The sequence below is a fragment of the Mirounga leonina genome, unplaced genomic scaffold (genome assembly GCF_011800145.1).
Source record: "Mirounga leonina isolate KUSES-001 unplaced genomic scaffold, KU_Mleo_1.0 Mir_195, whole genome shotgun sequence".
In the NCBI taxonomy this organism is placed as follows: Eukaryota; Metazoa; Chordata; class Mammalia; order Carnivora; family Phocidae; genus Mirounga; species Mirounga leonina.
The window spans coordinates 11,292,289-11,312,631 of record NW_023270490.1 but is presented as its reverse complement, the minus strand read 5'-3'; the positions used below and the strand labels follow the sequence as shown (position 1 = coordinate 11,312,631).

General features: G+C 64.3%; 1 protein-coding gene across 1 annotated transcript in view; it reads left to right on the top strand.

Annotated features, from left to right (window-relative positions):
* LAMA5 (laminin subunit alpha 5) overlaps positions 1 to 20,343 on the top strand; it is a 49,869-nt gene that overhangs the window by 16,811 nt on the left and 12,715 nt on the right. The window contains exons 7-41 of the mRNA XM_035025524.1: positions 2,349 to 2,464; positions 2,980 to 3,098; positions 3,261 to 3,351; positions 3,520 to 3,654; positions 3,827 to 3,889; positions 8,715 to 8,855; positions 8,938 to 9,075; positions 9,173 to 9,307; positions 9,383 to 9,517; positions 9,617 to 9,754; positions 10,119 to 10,171; positions 10,404 to 10,509; positions 10,620 to 10,672; positions 10,777 to 10,882; positions 11,255 to 11,354; positions 11,457 to 11,613; positions 11,745 to 11,883; positions 12,076 to 12,218; positions 12,296 to 12,402; positions 12,502 to 12,655; positions 13,093 to 13,253; positions 13,362 to 13,470; positions 14,808 to 14,905; positions 14,985 to 15,186; positions 15,290 to 15,416; positions 15,900 to 16,039; positions 16,689 to 16,804; positions 16,932 to 17,143; positions 17,508 to 17,712; positions 17,932 to 18,076; positions 18,258 to 18,398; positions 18,512 to 18,673; positions 18,905 to 19,006; positions 19,110 to 19,193; positions 19,842 to 20,072. Of these exons, the coding sequence (XP_034881415.1) occupies positions 2,349 to 2,464; positions 2,980 to 3,098; positions 3,261 to 3,351; positions 3,520 to 3,654; positions 3,827 to 3,889; positions 8,715 to 8,855; positions 8,938 to 9,075; positions 9,173 to 9,307; positions 9,383 to 9,517; positions 9,617 to 9,754; positions 10,119 to 10,171; positions 10,404 to 10,509; positions 10,620 to 10,672; positions 10,777 to 10,882; positions 11,255 to 11,354; positions 11,457 to 11,613; positions 11,745 to 11,883; positions 12,076 to 12,218; positions 12,296 to 12,402; positions 12,502 to 12,655; positions 13,093 to 13,253; positions 13,362 to 13,470; positions 14,808 to 14,905; positions 14,985 to 15,186; positions 15,290 to 15,416; positions 15,900 to 16,039; positions 16,689 to 16,804; positions 16,932 to 17,143; positions 17,508 to 17,712; positions 17,932 to 18,076; positions 18,258 to 18,398; positions 18,512 to 18,673; positions 18,905 to 19,006; positions 19,110 to 19,193; positions 19,842 to 20,072 (4,564 nt within the window). The remainder of the gene's footprint in view (positions 1 to 2,348; positions 2,465 to 2,979; positions 3,099 to 3,260; positions 3,352 to 3,519; positions 3,655 to 3,826; positions 3,890 to 8,714; positions 8,856 to 8,937; positions 9,076 to 9,172; positions 9,308 to 9,382; positions 9,518 to 9,616; positions 9,755 to 10,118; positions 10,172 to 10,403; positions 10,510 to 10,619; positions 10,673 to 10,776; positions 10,883 to 11,254; positions 11,355 to 11,456; positions 11,614 to 11,744; positions 11,884 to 12,075; positions 12,219 to 12,295; positions 12,403 to 12,501; positions 12,656 to 13,092; positions 13,254 to 13,361; positions 13,471 to 14,807; positions 14,906 to 14,984; positions 15,187 to 15,289; positions 15,417 to 15,899; positions 16,040 to 16,688; positions 16,805 to 16,931; positions 17,144 to 17,507; positions 17,713 to 17,931; positions 18,077 to 18,257; positions 18,399 to 18,511; positions 18,674 to 18,904; positions 19,007 to 19,109; positions 19,194 to 19,841; positions 20,073 to 20,343) is intronic.

The window sequence follows — 20,343 nt, the reverse complement described above, 5'->3', positions numbered from 1 at the left end:
GCCGCCTGCACCCCTGTCCCCACCGCCGCCTGCACCACCGTCCCCACTGGCACCACCCCCATCTCCTCCAAGCCCACCTCATCCTCCCTCCATCACCACCACCACTTTGCCACCTACCAGCCTAGCTCTGTACCAAACCCCTCATTCACTCTCCCCCTTTCCTTTGGCTTGGAAGTTATGTGTTTGGTCCAGCTGGGCCGCCATCACAAAATACCGTGGACGAGTGGCTCAGAAACAACAGAAACTTCTCACCGTTCTGGAGGCTAGCGAGGGCCCACGGCTTGGTGTGTCCTCACGTGGCACGGGGGTGAGGGAGCTCTCTGGGGTCCTTTTACAAGGACACTAATCCCACTAATGGGGGCCCCACCTTCAGACCTAATCAAAGGCCCCACCTCCAAATACCATCGCCTCGGGGACTAGGCTTCACACTGTCGGGGACACGTGCGTTCAGCCGGCTGTTTAGTGTAACGGTGGCCCTTTGCAGCAGGCGTTCGCGACCAGCTGCCATGTGGCCCTGCTCACGTGACGCCCGCGAGCACCGGCCCCACGCGTGGCGCTTCTCTCCGGCGGGAGCTCCCTCGCCACTGCCCGGGAGCCGCCTCCTCGTCCACCCAAGCCCTGGCTCCGCATCCTTCCCTGAATCACCTTGCACCCCTGGGCACTCAGTTTCCTTTTCCTAAAATGCAGCCTTCAGTTGTTCTTCCCGTGAGTCTGTGTCCTTGTCCGATGACCGTTGATGCGGTGGCTGTCTTGGCCTCCCTCTCAGGGGACAGTTTAGCAGGTTGCAGAACTCGGGATGGTGGCCATGCCAACACTTCACAGAAGCCGCTTCCCTGTCGCTTGGCATCCCAGATGGTTGGCAGAGTCCGTGGTCACCCGCACTGCTGCCCCTCTGGCTTGTCTGCTCCTTCTGGAGGGTTCCATGACCTTCCCCTGGTGCTCTGCAGATTTCCTCTGTGGCGTCAAGGAGCGGACATGTCTTCTGTGGCTCAGGACTCCTGCCTTTTGAATCTGAGAGTGTGGGTCGTTAATTCAGGACCATTCCTGGCCAGCAGCTCTGCCTGTCAGCTCTCCTCTTCTACCTCTTTTTTCTTTCCGGAATCCCGTTCCGTAGATGGGCTCTTCCTGTGGTTTCCTTCTGTCTCCGAGTTTCTCCTGTGACCCCCTCCCTGTCTTCTGAGCTGCCTCTGGATCGGTACTTGGGTCCACCGAATCTCCAGCTGAGCATCGCCTGTCTGCCGTCTTCAACTCCAGTGATTTTGTTTTCCATTTATAGAAGTTCCGATTGGTTCTTTGGCCACATCTCCCTATGTTTCATAGCATCGCATTTTTTATGTCTTGGGTTCCTTCTGTTTTAACTTCAAACGTTCTTATTTTATGGTTTCTACCGACTTGCTCCCAAGTTCTTGCAGTTGGATCCTGCTGACCATTGTGTTGATGGGCCGGCCGCATTGTGCCCTCCCTGGTTCTTCAGTGGCGTCTCCTCTGTGCCCTGGTTGGGGACGGTCACACCCGAGTGGTTTGGTGAGGGCCTTCGCCAAACACCCCGGGGTACCACCGCCGGGCTCCGCTTCCTATGTTGTTCCTTGGTGCCCTGACTGTGCAGACTGTGGCGGAGCCAGACGCCAGCCGCGGGCCCGACGTCACAGGCCGTCAGAGCTGGGGCCAAGACAGGCTGCTCGGGCCGCCGCTCGGGGGCAGGCCGCTCCTGCTTCCTCTCCCCCAGAGGCCTCCTAGATAGCCCCAGGCCCGCCCCAGGGCAGCAGTGTTGATTCTCAAGGCCCCCGCAGACACTTGGTTGGGGGGGGGACAGGCTCTAACCGTGTGGTCTGAGGCCCACAGAGCAGGCAGCGCCCCCCCTTGGCTGAGTTCTGGAGGTGTGTGTCGGGTGGGGCCCTGGGAGGGTGGGTCTGAGCGGTAGGTGGCTGTGGCCAGCTCTCCCCCTGACCACTGAGCCAACGGGAGCTGCTCTCCGGGCCGGCAAGCAGGACTCCAGCCCTCTGACTGGTATCCACCCCCGCTGGAAGAGGAAACAGCTCCTGCCCCTCGCCCCTGGGGAGGCGCCCTGGAGGCATGGGGGCGTCCGGCAGAGCTCACACTGCTGAGTGAGACCTGGGCCTTGGGGCTGGGCCAGGGAGGCTGTGGGCTTGGCCCGAGGGCCCGGCCATGGTGAGGAGGGGTTAGCTCGATCCTGAAGGCCACCTACACTCACCACGCAGTGCCCCGTCCCAGGCCCCACCCACCAACACATCCTGTCCCCTCCTCCCCCCCTCCATGAAGGCTGGGGCGCAGCCCCTTGTGTCCCCTGGGTCCACAGTGTGGCCCCTCCCGTCCCCGTGTCCCCACAGGCTTCAGTGCGCCTGTCAACACAACACGTGTGGGGGCTCCTGTGACCGCTGCTGTCCCGGCTTCAACCAGCGGCCGTGGAAGCCGGCCACCACCGACAGTGCCAACGAGTGCCAGTGTGAGTGCCCGGCACCTGCACACCTGCTCACCTGCTCACCCGCTTACCTGCTCATCCACTCGCCTGAACACACACCCGCTCACCTGCTCACCTGCACACCCACTTATCTGCACACACATCTGCTCACCCGCTCATCTGTTCACCTACACACACTCACCTGCTCACCTGCACACCCACTCACTTGCTCACCTGCTCACCCGCTCACTTGCTCACCCGCTCACCTGCTCACCTGCACACACACTCACCTGCACACCTGCTCATCCGCTTGCCTGAACACACACCCACTCACCTGCTCACATGCCCACCCGCTCACCTGCTCACCTGCTCACACGCTCACCTGCTCACCCTCACGCCGGCCCACCTGCACACACTCACCCAGCTTTGCCGTGGCCTGAGGCATGCTCCGGCCACGTGGTGTGTGCTGTCCCCCAGACCAGGCCACATCTGGGGTCACCGGTGGTTTGTGAGGCGGGGTCATGGGGGGCCTGTGAATAGCTGTGCCCCCTTCTCTCCAGCCTGCAATTGCCACGGCCACGCCCACGACTGCTTCTACGACCCTGAGGTGGACCGGCACAATGCCAGCCAGAACCAGGACAACATCTACCAGGGCGGGGGCGTGTGCATCGACTGCCAGGTGGGACGGGGCTGGGCCAGCCCGTGGCGGCAGCTAGGGCGGGTCTGGGGCACTGGGGTGGTGGGCTGCCCCCCCCCCGCATGGTCGGCATACCCAGGGTTGGGGTGGGGGGAGAGGGGGGGTGGGAGGGTCCCTGCGCTCAGTGGCCCCGTCCCGCCCCAGCATCACACCACCGGCATCAACTGTGAACGCTGCCTGCCCGGCTTCTACCGGGCCCCGGACCATCCTCTCGACTCTCCCCACGCTTGTCGCCGTGAGTGGGGTTGGCCTGGGGTGGGGGGGCCTCCAGGGGAAAGGGTGTCCAGAGGGGGGCCCTCGCACTGCTCTGGGAGGCCCGGCCTGGCTCTCCTCCCCCTGCCCACGCCGGGGAGGCAGCTGGGCCCCAGGCTTGGGGTCTCACGACTCCCTGGCCCCCACCCAGGCTGCAACTGCGAGTCGGACTTCACAGACGGGACGTGTGAGGACCTGACCGGCCACTGTTACTGCCGGCCCAACTTCACAGGGGAGCGTTGCGACGCGTGCGCCGAGGGCTTCACTGGCTTCCCGCGCTGCCACCGTGAGGGCGTCAGCCTGGGGGGCCGGGGGCAGAGCCGGGGCGCTGTCCCCGGAGCCCGTGGGGGACCCAGGGTGGGGACCCCGGGTGGAGCCTGCCTACGCCCAGAGGTCCTGCCTACCTATCCGGTGGCGCTGAGCCGACCCGGCTGACCCGTGCTGTCTCCCCCCCTCAGCGGTGCCCTCCTTCTCCCCCAATGACACCAGCGAGCAGGTGCTGCCAGCCGGACAGATTGTGAGTAAGTGTCCTCCGAGGCCCCGTCCTGCCCCGCCAAGAGCGGGATTGTCATTGTGGTCGCCTCATGTTCGGCCCTTGTGTTTTTATGCAAATAATGCATTTTCGAGCTAAGAAACCTTCAGGAGTGTAGGTAAGCCCAAAGCAGAAGAACGAAGGTACCCAGAGTTGCATCACTTTCAAACGACCCCTCTCCCCACAGCTGGGACCCTCCCGGGTGCTGCACGGCGCTGGTGTGGACTCGGATGTGTGCGGTGGGCACTGCTCTGGGTCTCCTCCCACTGCGGTCCTGTAAGCGTGCCACCTCATGTTCTCTGTCATCAGACAGATGCAGTATTTCTTCAGTCAACCCCCAAATTTTTGGAAATTTAAGTTCTTTCCAATTAAAAAAAAATGCTACAGTAAACATCCTTGCAGCTAAAACTTTCCATAAATTCTCAATAATTTCTGTAGAACGATTTCCTAGAAGGTTCTGAGTCACGAGACACGCCTGTTCTGGGACCTATTTGGCTGTAGGTCGCCAGATCGCTCTCTTAAAAGAAACCATGTTCAGCGTTGTGGCGTTAGCATCCGCGGGCGCGAATGGTCCTCGCTGGACGGCGGGCACTGCTTGCGATTGTCAGCTCGCCCGGCGGGACGCTCACCCAGCAGAGACCGCCTGCCCCCGCGTGTTTCTGGAATCGGGCGCGCCTCGGGACGGTGTGTCAGTCTGACCGGCCGGCGGTTTTTCTTCCTGACGGCATCACGTGGCGAGCACGGCTGCTGGCGGTGTCTCGGTTAGATCACATTTGACATTTGTCGTCTGCAGCGTGTCTTTGACCCGTCTGTGAGGTGACTTTGCACTTGCTTTCCCGGGGAGCGTGTCATCCGGGGTCTTTGCTCTCCGCACAGCCGCCTCTGCCCGCAGGGCCCTTTGCCCCGTGTCTCCGGGCTCTTCTTTCCTGTGCTGGCGTGCGAGCCCTTAGGTGGTTCTGTGGACGTGGTTCTTGCCTCTGACTCCCCGCCAACTCCGTCGTTTGGAGGCGGCAGGCCCTAAGCTCACTTACCCTCATGCCTGTTGGTCTTTGACGGTTTCTTCTTTACGCGTCGGTGTCCGGTTTTCATCGGCGCTGTAAACGGGGGTCGGCAGACTTCTTCCAGGAAGGACCAGACAGTGCTTGCTTGCTTCCGACTGTGAGGGCCGGGTGTCCTGCTGTGCGTGGCTCTTGAGCTCCGCTGTCACGTGCTGCAGCTGGAACGTGGCATCGACCGTGTGGATGTGAATGGGCCTGGCCGTGTTCCGATAAAACTTTATTTGCAGACCAGCCAGAGCAGCCCTGGGACTGTGGTTTGCTGGTGCCCAGCGGAAGTGCTGAGGAGCCCTGCTATCCCCGCGGCCCAGGGCCGGCGCCCCGGAACGGCCCATGCCAGTGGGGGTTCAGTGCAAACAGTGAATCCTATTCGTGTCTCTCCTAACGTACACCCGTGTGTCTGTATCCGTAAGGAGGACTAGTTGAAAGCTTCCTTGGTCGTTGTTGTTTTTGGGTGTGTGTGCCATCTTGCTTTGGTTTTCTTTTTTTTTTTTAAATGTTTTATTTATTTATTCATGGAAGTCAGAGAGAGAGAGAGAGAGGCAGAGGCAGAGGGAGAAGCAGGCTCCCCGCCTAGCAGGGAGCCCGATGCGGGACTCGATCCCAGAACCCTGAGATCATGACCTGAGCTGAAGGCAGACGCTTAACAACTGAGCCACCCAGGCGCCCCTTGCTTTGGTTTTCTAATTCACCTTGAGAATACCTGGAAAATGACCCATACTTGATTATGCTCCACAGTGGACTAAAAAATCACAGGAATCACCCATTTCTTAAAAGTTTGATAGAACTTCTAAGGATGCCTGGACCTGACACCTGTTCAGTGGAGATCTTAGATTATGGTTCTCGTTTCTTCCGTGGTTCTTGTATCTGTTCGTTTCCCGCCTCAGCGTAAGTCCATTTTAGTCATTTTTATTTCTTTTTTTTTTTTTTTAAAGATTTTATTTATTTATTTGAGAGAGAGAGAATGAGAGACAGAGAGCATGAGAGGGAGGAGGGTCAGAGGGAGAAGCAGACTCCCTGCCGAGCAGGGAGCCCGATGCGGGACTCGATCCCGGGACTCCAGGATCATGACCTGAGCCAAAGGCAGTCGCTTAACCAACTGAGCCACCCAGGCACCCTAGTCATTTTTATTTCTTAGCAAATTGTGTCCTTTGGATTTTAAAATGTATTGGTATAAAAATCACGTGCAGCATTCCATCGTGATTTGTACATTTCATTTCTCTTACTATTTTAATTTCTTTTATTTCCTTCATTTATTAGATGTATCAGAAATTTGCTGAATTTATTGGTGTTTTCAAAATACAGCTTAAGATTCTACCTATAAGATCTGCTGGGGTTTTTCTCTTTTCAGTTTGGGGGAGAGATTTAACTTCCTTTTTTTTTAAGATTTTATTTTATTTATTTATTTGAGAGAGAAAGCACGCGTGACGAGTGGGGAGAGGGGCAGAGAGACAGGGAGAGGTGGACTCCCCGCTGAGCAGGGAGCCCAACGCAGGGCTCGATCCTGGGACCATGAGATCACGACCTGAGCCAAAGGCAGACACTTCATCGATTGGGCCCCCCAGGCACCCCTGCAGTCCGCTGTGATTACGCACAGCCTCCACGCTGGCCCTCACGGCCCCACACCTTACTCGCTTTATGCCTGGAAGTCTGCGCCTTCCCCGTGTCTCCCACCCCCAGCCCGGCGGCCACCGTGTTCTCTGTTTCCGTGAGCTCAGTGTTCCGTTTTTGTGCTAGATTCCACATAGAAGTGAGATCACTTGGTGTTTGTCTCTTTTCTTTGTTTTGCTTCATTACTGCTCTCCTGGCTTCTTGGATTTATTAGTTTCACTTTCTTAATTATTGACAAACAGGAGTGGAGTGCTGGTTCTCAATCAGGGGTGATCCTGATCCACAGAAGAGTGTCTGGAGACAGTTGGGGTTGTGACGACTGAGGGGTGCCACGGGCATGTCGTGGGGGGGCCGGGCACGACCCAGCCCAGAGCACCAGCAGCGGCGCCCGGGCCGGGGGACCCCGGGTAACGGCTCAGCTGTGCTGTCCCCGAGGGTGAGGGAGCCCCAGCCAGCGCCTCCCACGGGGTGGTTAGATGGCCTTTCTGTCCTTGTTTGATGGCTCAGTCCTAGTTTCATTGCGTTGGGGTCAGATAGGGTCTTTGGAATTTGAGATTTTCTTTGCTTCTCACCTCGTACGTGACGCCTTTTAGATGTTCCGTGAATGTGTGGCGGGCCCGCGTGTGCTGTGTGGGATACAGATCGCCATGTGTACGCCCACAAAGCACACATGTTCATTATGCCGTTTAAATCCACGCCGTCCCTGCTCCATCCTCATCAGGTTCTGAGGACAGTGTCTTCAATCTTTCTGTGCAGGATGATGGTTTTGCCAGATCCTTCCAGCTCAGGAGTTTCGGCCTTTAGCACCTCTCGACCCCTTGGTCCTGCTTTTACAGCAAGGGGCTTCCTGCAGACCCAGGGGGCAAACCCCCCTTCCACACAGCAGCTCCCCATCGTCCTGCTGATGCTTGTGGCCTAGGGTTCTCCAGAACCTTCTGGGGTCTCCATGCTCACCTTCTCTGCACCTTGCTGTCCCTTCATGAAGCTCTCTGTGGCCCGTCTGGGTCCTTGGTTCAAAGTGCATCTTTTCAAGAGAACATGACAAGATTTTCCTTTCCAAACTGAGGCCTCTGGTTCTGTGTTGTGAGATCTCGGAGCCGTGGCCCGGGCAGGGCTGTGGCCATCAGGTGGGGCTCGCTCCTGTTCTTTCAGTCTCATTTCTCCTTCTCCTGAGGTGTTTCCTGCCTGCGTCTTGCTGGGTTGGACAACAGACTGTATTTTGGTTTTGGATGATTTGTGTTTCCTTCTTGGAGGGTTGGCAAGCTCTGTTTCTCTCTTCTGGTCCAGCCCCAGGTCACCCTTTGTCTTTGACAAATGTCAAACCATAATTTTCTGGGGCTCCTGGGTGGCTCAGTCAGTTAAACGTCTGCCTTTGGCTCAGGTCATGATCCCAGGGTCCTGGGATCAAGTCCCGCATCGGGTTCCCTGCTCAGCAGGGAGTCTGCTTCTCCCTCTCCCTCTGCCCCTCCTCACGGGGCTTGTGCTTGCGTGCGCGCGCTCTCTCTCTTTTTTTAAAAAAAGATTTTATTTTATTATTTTTTGACAGAGAGAGGCACAGTGAGAGAGGGTACACAAGCAGGGGGAGTGGGAGAGGGAGAAGCAGGCTCCCGGCCGAGCAGGGAGCCCGATGCGGGGCTCGACCCCCCAGGACCCTGGATCATGACCTGAGCCGAAGGCAGATGCTTAACGACTGAGCCACCCAGGCGCCCCTCTCTCTCTTAAATAGATAAAATTAAAAAAAACCCCATACTTTTCTGTAAGTAACGAACAGTATTCATGACCTCTTTTCATGCGTAAGTTAAGTCATTTAGCACACTTTCGCTCCTGTTTTCCAAGCTGCAGAATTATTTATAAAGATTATGAGTCTCTTTTTGCTTTGTTATGATTTTGTTTTTACATTTTCTCCGGTTGTATCAACGCCTGCAGTTGACTTAGTAGCCACATCATAAACAACTACTCGTAGTTTTAGCCGCCCCGGTTTCATTGCACACTTTTCCAGAGACGTCGGCTCTGCCTTCTGGGGTTTTTGTCTCTTAGCTCTGTATGAGCGCAGCATGGAAGTGTAAGGAAGCGAGTCTGTGGTGGGCAGGGTTTCTGGCGGGAGGGCTGGGGTCTGCAGGCGTCTGAAACCCCCCTCCCTGCCCCCAGACTGTGACTGCAGCGCGGCCGGGACCCAGGGCAACGCCTGCCGCAAGGACCCGCGGCTGGGACGCTGCGTGTGCAAACCCGGCTTCCAGGGCGCCCACTGTGAGCTCTGTGCCCCAGGCTTCTATGGCCCCGGCTGCCAGCGTGAGTGCAGCCCCGACCCCGTCCTCGCGCCGACCCCGGGCACCCGCGCCCCCTGCGACTGAGCACGCATCCCTTCCCGCAGCGTGCGAGTGCTCCAGCCCTGGAGTGGTGGACGGGGACTGTGACCGAGACTCCGGCCGGTGCACCTGCCGGGAGGGCTTCGAGGGGCCCGCGTGTGACCGCTGTGCCCCGGGTTACTACCACTTCCCTCTCTGCCAGTGTGAGCGAGGCCCCCCGCGGGCGTGGGTGGGCGGGCGTGGGGCCCGGGGCGCGGCCCGCCTGGCTCAGGGGGCCCTGTGTGCTGCCTCGCTCCCTAGTGTGCGGCTGCAGCCCTGCGGGGACCCTGCCCGAGGGCTGCGACGAAGCTGGTCACTGCCCGTGCCGGCCCGGGTTTGACGGCCCTCACTGTGACCGCTGCCGCCCGGGCCACCACGGCTACCCCGACTGCCACGGTGAGCAGAGGGCCGGGGCGGGGAGCAGGAGGGCCCGCCCCAAGTGCCCAGGGCCTGACCCCGTGTCACCCGCAGCCTGCACCTGCGACCCCCGCGGCGCCCTGGACCAGCTCTGCGGGGCAGGCGGGACGTGCCACTGCCGCCCTGGCTACGCGGGCGCCGCCTGCCAGGAGTGCAGCCCCGGCTTCCACGGCTTCCCGGACTGCGGCCGTGAGTGCCCGGGCGGGGGCGGGGGCGGGGCGGGGGCGGGGCGGGGGCGGGGCGGGGGCGTGTCCTCACCGCGGGCCCACACCCTGCCGTCCTTGCCAGCCTGCCTCTGCTCCGCCGAGGGCTCCCTGCACGCGGCCTGCGACCCCCGCAGCGGGCAGTGCAGCTGCCGGCCCCGCGTGACAGGGCTGCGGTGTGACGCGTGTGCTCCCGGCGCCTACGACTTCCCCGCCTGTGAAGGTGAGCCTCGCGCGGGCCGCGTGTGCCCTCCGTGTGCGGTCGTCCTCCACGTGCAGGCCCATCGGCCTGTGTTCATGGGCTTCGGGCAGGCGCGTGTTCCCAGAGCTGTCTGCACAGTCCGTGTTCACACACACGTCTGCAGGCCTCGCATGCTTGTCGCGTGGTCATGACTGTGCCCTGCGGTGGGGGAGGGCGTGCGGGGACCAGAGAGAGCAGGCACAGCCCATGGCCTCACGCCCGCCCACGTGTGTGGGAGGCACACCGGCCGGCTCCCATGCAGCCACGGGGCCGGGCCGGGCCGCAGAGGCCCTTGGCCATCGGAGTCAGTGACCGAGAAATGACCGCAGGCCGGGTCTCTCCACAGCTGGCTCCTGCCATCCTGCCGGCCTGGCCCCAGCCAGTCCCAGCCTTCCTGAGGTAAGTCCCGGTCAGCCCTCAGTGAGGGTCAGCCCATCACTTCCAGGAGACGGTCACTTCCCCGGCTGCTCTGTCGCCTTGGCAACCTCCGGGCCCATTTGGTCCCCTGGCTGGTCCTCTGTCCCCATTCCGGGGACATGCCAGAGATGGGGCCGGGTCCGGGCTCCAGGGCTGAGTGTTTCGGGTAGAAGGGCAGGGACCCATCCTGACCCTCAGTCTCACCTTCTCCCAGGCACAGGCCCCCTGTACGTGCCGGGCCCATGTGGAGGGGCCCAGCTGCGATCGCTGTAAACCCGGGTTCTGGGGGCTGAGTCCCAGGAACCCTGAGGGCTGCACCCGTGAGTCTGTGGGGTCGGGGGGGAGTGTGTGGGAGTGCTGGGGGAGGGGAGCAGCGCCGGGAGGTGAGGGCCGGCCCCACAGCGTCCAGGCCCGCTCTGCTCTCCGCCAGGCTGCAGCTGCGATCCCCGGGGCACGCTGGGCGGACTTACCGAGTGCCAGCCGGTGAGTCTGAGGGCCGAGCTGCCCAGGGGCTGTGGGGCAGGCATGGCCAGACCGCACCCCCCCCCCCCCCCCCAGCTCGGTCTCACCTTTCCCCTCGGCTGCAGGGCGACGGCCAGTGCTCCTGTAAGCCTCACGTGTGCGGCCAGACCTGCGCAGCATGCCGGGATGGCTTCTTCGGGCTGGACCAGGCCGACTACTTTGGCTGCCGCAGTAAGTGCCCGGCAGCCCTCAGCCCGCGTCCTGGGGGAGGCCGAGGCAAGGGAGGGACGAGTGAGGCGGGCGCCTGGGTCTGGGAAGGCCTGTGCTGGGCACGGGAGGGAGGGGCTGCTCTGGTCTTCCTCCCCTCCTTCCTGCGCCCCTGGCAGACCTCGCTGATCAGTCCCAGGGTCTGGTTATTGTCCAAAGCCCCGGGCAGCCCCTGGTGGTCAGTAGGAGTTGGCTTCTCAGCCCCTGCTGCTCTCCACAGAGAGTGGACAGAGCCCCAGGGGCCTGGGTGGCCGCAGCAGGATCCGGAGCCCAGTGTGGGCAGAGTGGCGGGGCTGGGTGGGGGCCAGCCGTTGACCTTGCTCCTTCCCACCGCAGGCTGCCGCTGTGACGTCGGTGGGGCGCTAGGACAGGGCTGTGACCCAAGGACGGGCGCCTGCCGGTGCCGCCCCAACACCCAGGGCCTCACCTGCAGCGAGTGGGTGCCCCCACTCCCGGGGCCGGGGAGCAGGGGGCTGGCAAGGCAGCTGACCTGCTAGAGACCCTGCGGGCTGCCCCTGACCACCCCTGCCCTGGCCAGGCCGGCGCGAGACCACTACCTCCCTGACCTGCACGACCTGCGGCTGGAGCTGGAGGAGGCGGCCACGCCCGACGGCCACACCGTGCGCTTTGGCTTCAACCCCCTCGAGTTTGAGAGCTTCAGCTGGAGGGGCTATGCGCAGATGACACTCATCCAGGTGGGGGAGGGGCTGCCCCTCCCTGATGCTGGCTTCACGCCCCCCACCCCCACCCCTGTGGCTGGTGGGGGGGTGGGCTGGGAATGGCCAGGGAGGGGCCACCCTGATTCCCCGTGCCCCTCCCCCCCCAGCCCAGGATCGTGGCAAAGCTGAACGTGACCTCCCCCGACCTCTTCCGGCTCGTCTTCCGCTATGTCAACCGTGGGCCCACCAGTGTGAGTGGGCGAGTCTCTGTGCAGGAAGAGGGCAGGTTTGCCACCTGCAGCAACTGTGAGTCCCTGGGGGCCGCCCTGCTCCCCCACCGCCTGTCCTGACCCGCCCCTGCCCCCCTCCCCTCGCCCCAGCCCCACCTCGGACCCCTGAGTGGGTGGGGGGCCAGCCTGCACCCTGGCCCTGGGGCAGCTGCCGCCCAGGGTGGCCGGTGGGTGGGGAGTCTAGGAGTCTCCCGTTCCGTGTCCCCAGGCACAGAGCAGAGCCAGCCCGTCGCCTTCCCGCCCAGCACGGAGCCTGCCTTTGTCACTGTGCCCCAGAGGGGCCTCGGGGGGCCCTTTGTGCTGAACCCTGGCACCTGGGCCCTGCTCGTGGAGGCCGAAGGGGTGCTCCTGGTGAGGCGGGGGCTGAGCGGGCTGGAAGCGGGCCCGGGGAGAGGGCCAGCATACCGACCTCTCCCCCTGCCCGCCAGGACTACGTGGTTCTGCTACCCAGCACTTACTACGAGGCTGCGCTCCTGCAGCTGCGGGTGACCGAGGCCTGCACGTTCCGGCCTGCCGCCCAGCGCTCCGGGGAGACGTGAGGGCCGGCCCGGCAGGGTGGGGGGCCTGACCCTCCCTGGGCCGCGGGCCACTCGCCCCTGCTGACCACAGTCGTGTCGCCCCTCCCGCACCCCAGCTGCCTCCTCTACACCCACCTGCCCCTGGATGGCTTCCCCTCAGCTGCTGGACCCGAGGCCCTGTGTCGCCATGACAACAGCCTACCCCGGCCTTGCCCCACGGAGCGGCTCAGCCCCTCACACCCGCCTCTGGCCGCCTGCCTGGGCAGTGACGTGCGTGTCCCTGGGACCTCGTGGAGGGGCAAGGAGGGCCAGGACCTGGGGAAGGCGTGTCCTTGGCCTGGAGGACAGGGACGGGGTGGGGTCCACGCTGCCAGGACAGGACACAGGTTTGACCTGGGGCCTCACTCGTAGATGGGGTGTCAGTGACCCCTGCCCTCCGGTTCGCTCCGAGGACCCAAGCTAGGCCTCTGGGCAGCAGGCCTTGGCGAGGCGGGGGAGGCTCGGAGTGAGCAGAGGCTGGAAGGCCAGGGGGCCGTGGGGGTGTCCTGGAGGGGTGCCCCGGGCAGCAAGGACAGCAGGGGCACAGACTCTGGCACCGGGGGCCAGGCTGTGGGAGCAGAGGGTGGTAAGGGCCGTGTCCAGCAGTGTCCGGGGAGGACATGGGGGCCTGGGCTGGGGCCTCTGGTCACGCTCCCCCCGCCCCCCAGGTGGACGTTCAGCTTCAGGTGGCAGTGCCCCGGCCGGGCCACTACACATTGGTGGTGGAGTATGCCAGTGAGGAGACCCAGCAGGAGGTGGGCGTGGCTGTGCACACCCCCCAGCGGGCCCCGCAGCAGGGGGCACTCACTCTCCACCCCTGCTCTTACAGGTGTGCAGGGAGGGCCGAGGATTCCAGGCGGGGGAGCTGTGTGGGAGGGCGCGGGCCCCAGGGCTGCCCCGCCCCCTCCCCGCTGACTGCCCTGCCCCCATCCCGCAGCACCCTGTGCCGGGGCGCTGCCCTGGACACCCAGCACCACCTGGCTGCCTTCCACCTGGACACGGAGGCCAGCGTCCGGCTCACGGCCGAGCAGGCGCGCTTCTTCCTGGTAAGGCCCTGAGCCCTCGGCGGCGCAGGCCCCCGGGACTCCCCTGTGGCGTCAGGCCCTTCAGACAACATTAAGCAGCGTGGTGGAAGCGTGGCGAGCCCAGGGGGCCGTCAGCAGCAGCACCGTTACCGGGCGCCCACCCACGTTTCTTCCGGAACCTTCCTCACCTGCAGGGTGGGGTATTTTTTCCAGTGGGCACAAAATACGGACTTATTTGGAGAGCATTCCGCTCTCCACACGGGGAAGGGGGCGTGTGATGGATCGGAGCTGGGGCAGAAGGAAACCATGTTCACAAGGGGCCGCTTCGTGGTGTATCTGCCGAGAACACCCCGGTGGGAGGAAGGGGTTGTTCGGCGGGGTCGTCGGCGTCGTCGTTAGCCTGCTCTAGACCCTCGTCAGTGCTCTGAGGGCTGCGTCCGGTGAGGCGGGCCCCTGCAGACCCGTCTGACGCCCAGAGCCCACAGGTGTCCACTCGCTAAGGGACCGAGCGAGTGACGTCTGCCTCCCTCGAGCCTTTAACAGATGCATCACCGATGCACCTGTTTTTGTAAACGCATCAGTGTTGACGAGAGACTTGCAGATGGAAGGAGCCGCCCGCGGCTGCCCGCTGCTCAGGCTCGCGGGAGCCCATGCGTCCCACCCGCGGTGCTAGAGCGCAGACCCCGTCGCTTCCGCCCGACTTAGTGGCGTCGGGCATGTGCGGCCCGTCCTCCCCTCAGCCCTGTGGCGGGCAACTGGCTTGTTGTAAAGTGTCCACAGAACCACGTCACGGGCATGCCCGGCGTGCCCCCGCCCCCAGCACCCAGGCCAGGAAGCCACGCGCCTGCCCCTAGACACCCCGCGGTCCCCGGTGGCCGCCTCCCAGCTCTGACAGCTGCTTCACCAGCCCGTCCCACAGGCCAGGCTTCCGTGCTGCGCGTCTCGTGCTGATGCCAGGTCGGCCACGCGGCGTTCCGGTCTTCTCCGTGGGGCGTTTCCAGACAGTTCTGATGCCTTGGGTCTTGCCATATCTGCCTCGCACGCACCTACATCGTGCTGGACGGCACGGGGCAGAGAGCCCGCGCACGAGCCCGTGCTCGCCCAGTGCCTGTCCGTGCCGGCTCCCTGGAGCTGGAGGGGAGGCTGGTGGCCGACGTGTAGAGTTGGAGCGACAGGGTGGGTGGCGGTGAGGAGAGCTGAGACGTGCTCCTGGCCCAGAAACTGCACCTGAGGGCTGGGGCTCGAGCAGCCCGAGGAGGCAGGGACTTGGTGCAAAGAGGGGGACGCAGGTCGGATGTAGGGGCGTGGGAGGGGCCCGGCCTGCGTTTCCACGTCCACGCCTGGTCGTCTGTCTGCAGCACAGCGTCACCCTGGTGCCCATGGAGACATTCAGCGTGGAGTTCGTGGAGCCCCGGGTCCGCTGTGTCAGCAGTCACGGTGCCTTCAGCCCCAGCAGGTGCGGGCGGGAGGGGCCCGGGCAGCCGGAGGGGCACGCCAGCCAGGTTGCAGGGCCTCACCTCCACGCTCGTCCCCAGTGCCACCTGCCTGCTCTCTCGCTTCCCGAAGCCGCCCCAGCCCATCATCCTCAGGGACTGCCAGGTGCTGCCACTGCCCTCTGGCCTCCCGCTGGTCCACTCGCAGGACCTCACACCCGGCGCACCCCCGTCGGGGCCCCAGCCTCGGCCCCCCACTGCCGTGGACCCCGATGTGGAGCTCACGCTGCTGCGCCACCCCCAGGTGAGGGCCCGGGCCAGGGGGGACAGGGGCAGGACTCCAGGCCCTGCCCCTCGCCGGGTCCCCACCCCTGCACCTGCTCACCAGAGCCCCTCGCTCCCCGCAGGGCACCGTGGTCTTCACCACCCAGGTGCCCGCTCTGGGCCGCTACGCCTTCGTGCTGCACGGCTACCAGCCCGACCACCCCACCTTCCCCGTGGAGGTCCTCATCAGCGGGGGCCGAGTCTGGCAGGGTGAGTGGCCGTGGGGGACCGTGGGGGCGGACTCCTCACACAGCCGCACCGTGTGGTGGTCGTCACAATCCGTGGACAGATCCGTCCTGCCGTCAGTTCTCGAACGGGGGCCCCGGGCCCAGCGCACATGGCAGCCCCAGATTCCGCTCCCGACTCCATTTTAGGAGTCAAGGTTCACCCCATCACATACACGGGTAACTGAGGGTTTGCCGTGGGACACACGGTGATGGTACTTGTGTTCCTACGTGTGTGTGTGTTTTGTTTCTGCGGGACCGAGCTCAGGGATCTGCACCCAGTGGCCTTTGTGCGTGGCCACCCCTGACTCGTGTCACGTGAGTGGGCCCTGCCAGGCGTCCTCAGGCGGGTCACAGGTGCACGCTCCTGGGCGGTGGTAGCTCTTCCTCCCCGCTGACTCCAGGAGGGGCCCTGGGCTGGCCCGTGGGGTGTGGGGGGATACACTGACCTGCCTTTCCTTCCCCCCAGGCCATGCCAATGCCAGCTTCTGCCCGCACGCCTACGGCTGCCGTACCCTGGTTGTATGTGAGGGCCAGGCTGTCCTGGACGTGACTGACAGCGAGCTCACCGTGACCATGCGGGTACCTGAGGGCCGGTGGCTCTGGTTGGTGAGTCCAAGGCTGCCACGTCTGCACGTGGAACTCTCGGGGCCTGACGTGGGGCTAGCCTCTCTGGGCGTGGACGTCCTGACCCTGTTCAGGGACCAGCCATCCTCCCAGCTGTCACGCCATCGGCCACCCAGCCCGGGTGCGTCCCCCATCTGGCTGGGCCCAGCCCCATGCCAGGTGCCGGGGAGCAGCCCTCAGGGGCCTCCAGGCCAAGCTGTGAGGCTGTGGTGTGGGGCGAATACCTAAGAGCCGAGATGTGGTCCACCAGTCCCCTGGGGCCCTGCTGGTCAGGGTGGCCTTCCTGGAGGAGGAGGCCTGGCCAGAGGGAGAGGGAGGGCAGAGGTATGTCTGGCAGGCAAGGATGGGAGGGGACACCAGGAGGCCGGGCACTCCTCACAGCCCCCAGGCTTCCATTAGGCCACAGAAGCCGACCTCCTTCTGAGCAGCCCAGTGGGGGCCCAGCACCTGCCAGCCTTGCTGGGGCCCAGGCTGGGGTGTGACGTGGGCACTACTGTCTTGGCTGTCCGGCTGGACCCTGGCCAGTCACAGAGACCCCTGGCGATGTGCTTTGGCTGGCAGGCTCTGGTGTACTTCCCTAGCCCGGGTCCTCTCCCCGCCACGGGAAGGTCACCAGGCCCTGATCCCCTAGGAGTATGTGTTGGTGGTCCCTGAGGAGGTCTACAGCTCCAGCTATCTCCGAGAGGAGCCCCTGGACAAATCCTATGACTTCATCAGCCAGTGTGCCAGCCATGGGTACCACATCAGGTGGGCGGGGGCGGGGGGGGCGGGGCAGGCCGAGGGGGGTCCCCGGGGCGGTGGGGCGGGGTCCCCGGGGCAGGGGGGTCCGGGGCCGGGCCGGGGGGTTGGGCTCACCAGCTGCTTCTCGCCACAGCCCCGCCAGCTCGTCCCCCTTCTGTCGTGGCGCTGCCTCTTCTCTCTCTCTCTTCTATAACAACGGGGCTCAGCCCTGCGGCTGTCACGAAGCGGGTGCCACAGGCCCCGCGTGTGAGCGCTTTGGGGGCCAGTGTCCCTGCCGGGCCCACGTCATCGGCCGTGTGTGTTCCCGCTGTGCCACCGGATACTGGGGCTTCCCCCGCTGCAGGCGTGAGTACTTGAGGCCTCGGGAGGGCCAGCCAAGGGGCGGCGCCTGACCCCCGGGGGGCTTCCCGGCGGCCGGAAGCGTGGCTACTGCGGCCAGGGGAAGCTCCAGGGCTCGGCAGACCCCCCTGCCGGCCCCTGTCCGCAGGCCCTCGGGCAGCTGGTGGCCCAGGCCTTGCAGGGCGTCACACGCCAGGGACCGGACGGCATTTCTGGGCAACTGGGCCCCCATCAGAGGAGCTGCCGGAGGCTTGGGGCCTGGAGCTGGGTGAAACTGCGCCGGGGTGGGGGCGGGTGCGTCCCCCGGGCTGCAGCCAGGGCCTCTGATGGGGCACAGGGCTTCATCCCCCTCCGCGCACGCTCCCCGCAGCCTGCGAGTGCCGAGGCCGTCTGTGTGACGAGCTCACGGGCCGATGTGTCTGCCCGCCACGCACCATCCCTCCAGACTGCGTGGTCTGCCAGCCCCAGAGCTTCGGCTGCCACCCCCTGGTGGGCTGTGAGGAGTGTAACTGCTCGGGGCCTGGAGTCCAGGAGCTCACCGACCCCACCTGTGATGTGGACAGTGGCCAGTGCAAGTGAGCCGGGCAGCGGGGCTGCCCCCGTGGCCCTGGGCTGGTCCTGAGTCAGGGGCGCCATGGCCACCGAGAGCACTCTGTCCAGTTCGGGGGGTGGGGGCTGGGGGAGGGGTACGCCTTGGGGGTCCACCGCCTCGGTGGGGGGCCCTGCAGTCTCAGTTCAAATTGAGGGGCCGGGGTGGAGGGGAGGCCCGGCAGCCACTGGCCTCCCTCCGGCAGGTGCAGAGCCAATGTGACCGGGCGCCGCTGTGACGCCTGCGCCCCTGGCTTCCATGGCTACCCCAATTGCCGCCCCTGCGACTGCCATGAGGCGGGCTCCATGCCCAGCATGTGTGACCCCCTCACGGGCCAGTGCCACTGCAAGGTGAGAGGCAGCGGGCCCCCCACCGCCACGCCGCCTCAGCCGCCGGAGCCCCTGGGGACCCCTGGGCCTTCCTGGACGCTTTGGGGAGAGTCAGCCCATGGGGAGGGGGTGACGACGAGCCAGGGTGGGTCGGGCTCTGCAGCGCACGGCCAACTGACCCGTCCTGCCCTCCCGCCCCCAGGAGAACGTGCAGGGCCCTCGGTGTGACCAGTGCCGCCTTGGGACCTTCTCCCTTGAAGACACCAACCCAAAGGGCTGCACCCGCTGCTTCTGCTTCGGGGCCACCGAGCGCTGCAGGGGCTCGGCCCACGCCCGCCGTGAGGTGTGCGGGCAGTGGGACCCAGACCGAGGGTAGCGCCCCCTCAGGGAGGGGACACGTTACCCTGTCAGCGTGCCCTGGGCGTTCACGTCGGTGCTCCTCCCGTGTGCCTGCAGCACGTGGACATGGAGGGCTGGACGCTGCTGAGCAGCGACCGGCAGGTGGTTCCTCACGAGCTGCGGGCAGAGGCAGAACTGCTCTACGCGGACCTGCGGCACGGCTTCGAGGCCTTCCCTGAGCTGTACTGGCAGGCCCCACCCTCCTACCTGGGGGACAGGGTGAGCCGGCCAGGCGGGCCCTGGGGCGGGCACTGTGAAGATGTCCAGGCCCCCCTGGAGGTGGAGGGAAGACGACAACGAGGCTGCCCGTGTCCAGGGAGGGATGGGGACTCTGTGAGGGTGCCCAGGCCTAGCCCGGCCCCCAGACCAGGGATGCCCAAGACCATTGCTGTCGACTCTGGGCCCATGATCAGGGTCTGGCCGGGTCACAACCTTCTGCCCTGCCGCCAGGTGTCATCCTATGGTGGGACCCTCCGCTACGAACTTCACTCGGAGGCCCAGCGTGGAGACGTGTTCATCCCCACAGAAAGCAGGCCGGACGTGGTGCTACAGGTGGCCGACGGCGTGGATGTGGTTGGGTGGGCAGGTGGGCGCAGCCAGGCAGGACGGCGGGCAGCCCGGCTGCCAGCCCTCATCTGCCCACACACCTCCCCAGGGCAACCAGATGAGCATCACGTTCCTAGAGCCAATGTACCCGGCGCCCGGCCACGTTCACCACGGACGACTGCAGCTGGTGGAGGTGAGCGGAGCTGGCCTGGGCACCCGGGTCCCTCTGGGAGCCTGGCACAGCCCAGGGGGGCCAAAGGGGCCAAAGGCTGCCGTGCCTGCCCTCTAGGACGGAAAACGGGGCCTAGGAGCGCTCCTGGCCACGTGCTGGCCCGCGGAGCCCTGACCCTGGATGCGTGAGCAGCTGCTTGGGTGCTCACGGCCCTGCAGTTCCCTCCGTGAGCTGTCTTGTGCTTTCCGCTCGCTTGTGGCCTTTCCTTACCTTTTTAGAGAAGTTGTGTGTAGTTCCTGCCGCCTCCCCATGTCCGCCTTGGGAGCCGCGGTTCTTCTCCCAGCTCGTAGTCTTGGTCTTTCGCTAAAGTGTCTTTTGATGAACAGCAATTCAGGTGTTTACTCAAATTTATCAATTTTTCACATGCGGTTGGTGTTTTTGTTTTATTGAAGGAAGTATTTGTCTCTCCGAGATTAGAAAGTACACACCTGTGCTTTGTTCCAAAAGCTTAAAGCATCTTCTTTGTGTGTTTGAATTCCTAATGCGTCTGGAGTTGGTTTTGTGCCGGGTGTGAGGGAGGGGCCCAGGCGTGGGACTCCCCGTGGGCGGTGGGCTGTTCTAGCCCCCGAGGCACCCCGCCCCCACCCTGAGCACCGCCGCGGCCCGCAGGGGACCTTCCGGCACACGGAGACGCACAACGCCGTGTCCCGCGAGGAGCTCATGATGGTGCTGGCGAGTCTGGAGCGGCTGCACATCCGCGCCCTGTTCTCCCAGACCTCCTCGGCCGTCTCCCTGCGCAGCGTGGTGCTGGAGGTGGCCGGCGAGGTGGGCGGGGGGCCTCCGGCCAGCAACGTGGAGCTGTGTATGTGCCCGGCCAACTACCGTGGAGATTCGTGCCAGGTGAGGTGGTGGGGGTGGGCACCCCCCGCTCTGTCTCCCCGGTTCCTCCCTCACCCGCTGGGCACCGTCCTCCCGCAGCCCTGCCTGCCCGCCACGGGCCGGGCCAGCCCGCTGGCTTATCTGTCTGCCCCTGCACTGTCACCTGTGTCCCTGCCTGGCCCCCCGTGCACCCAGCTGCTCTGTGTTCCTTCATCGCCCGGTCCAGCCAGGCATCAGCCGCCTACCCACACCCTGCCTTCCCTCCGGGTCTCACATTTGTGCACTTGCTTGT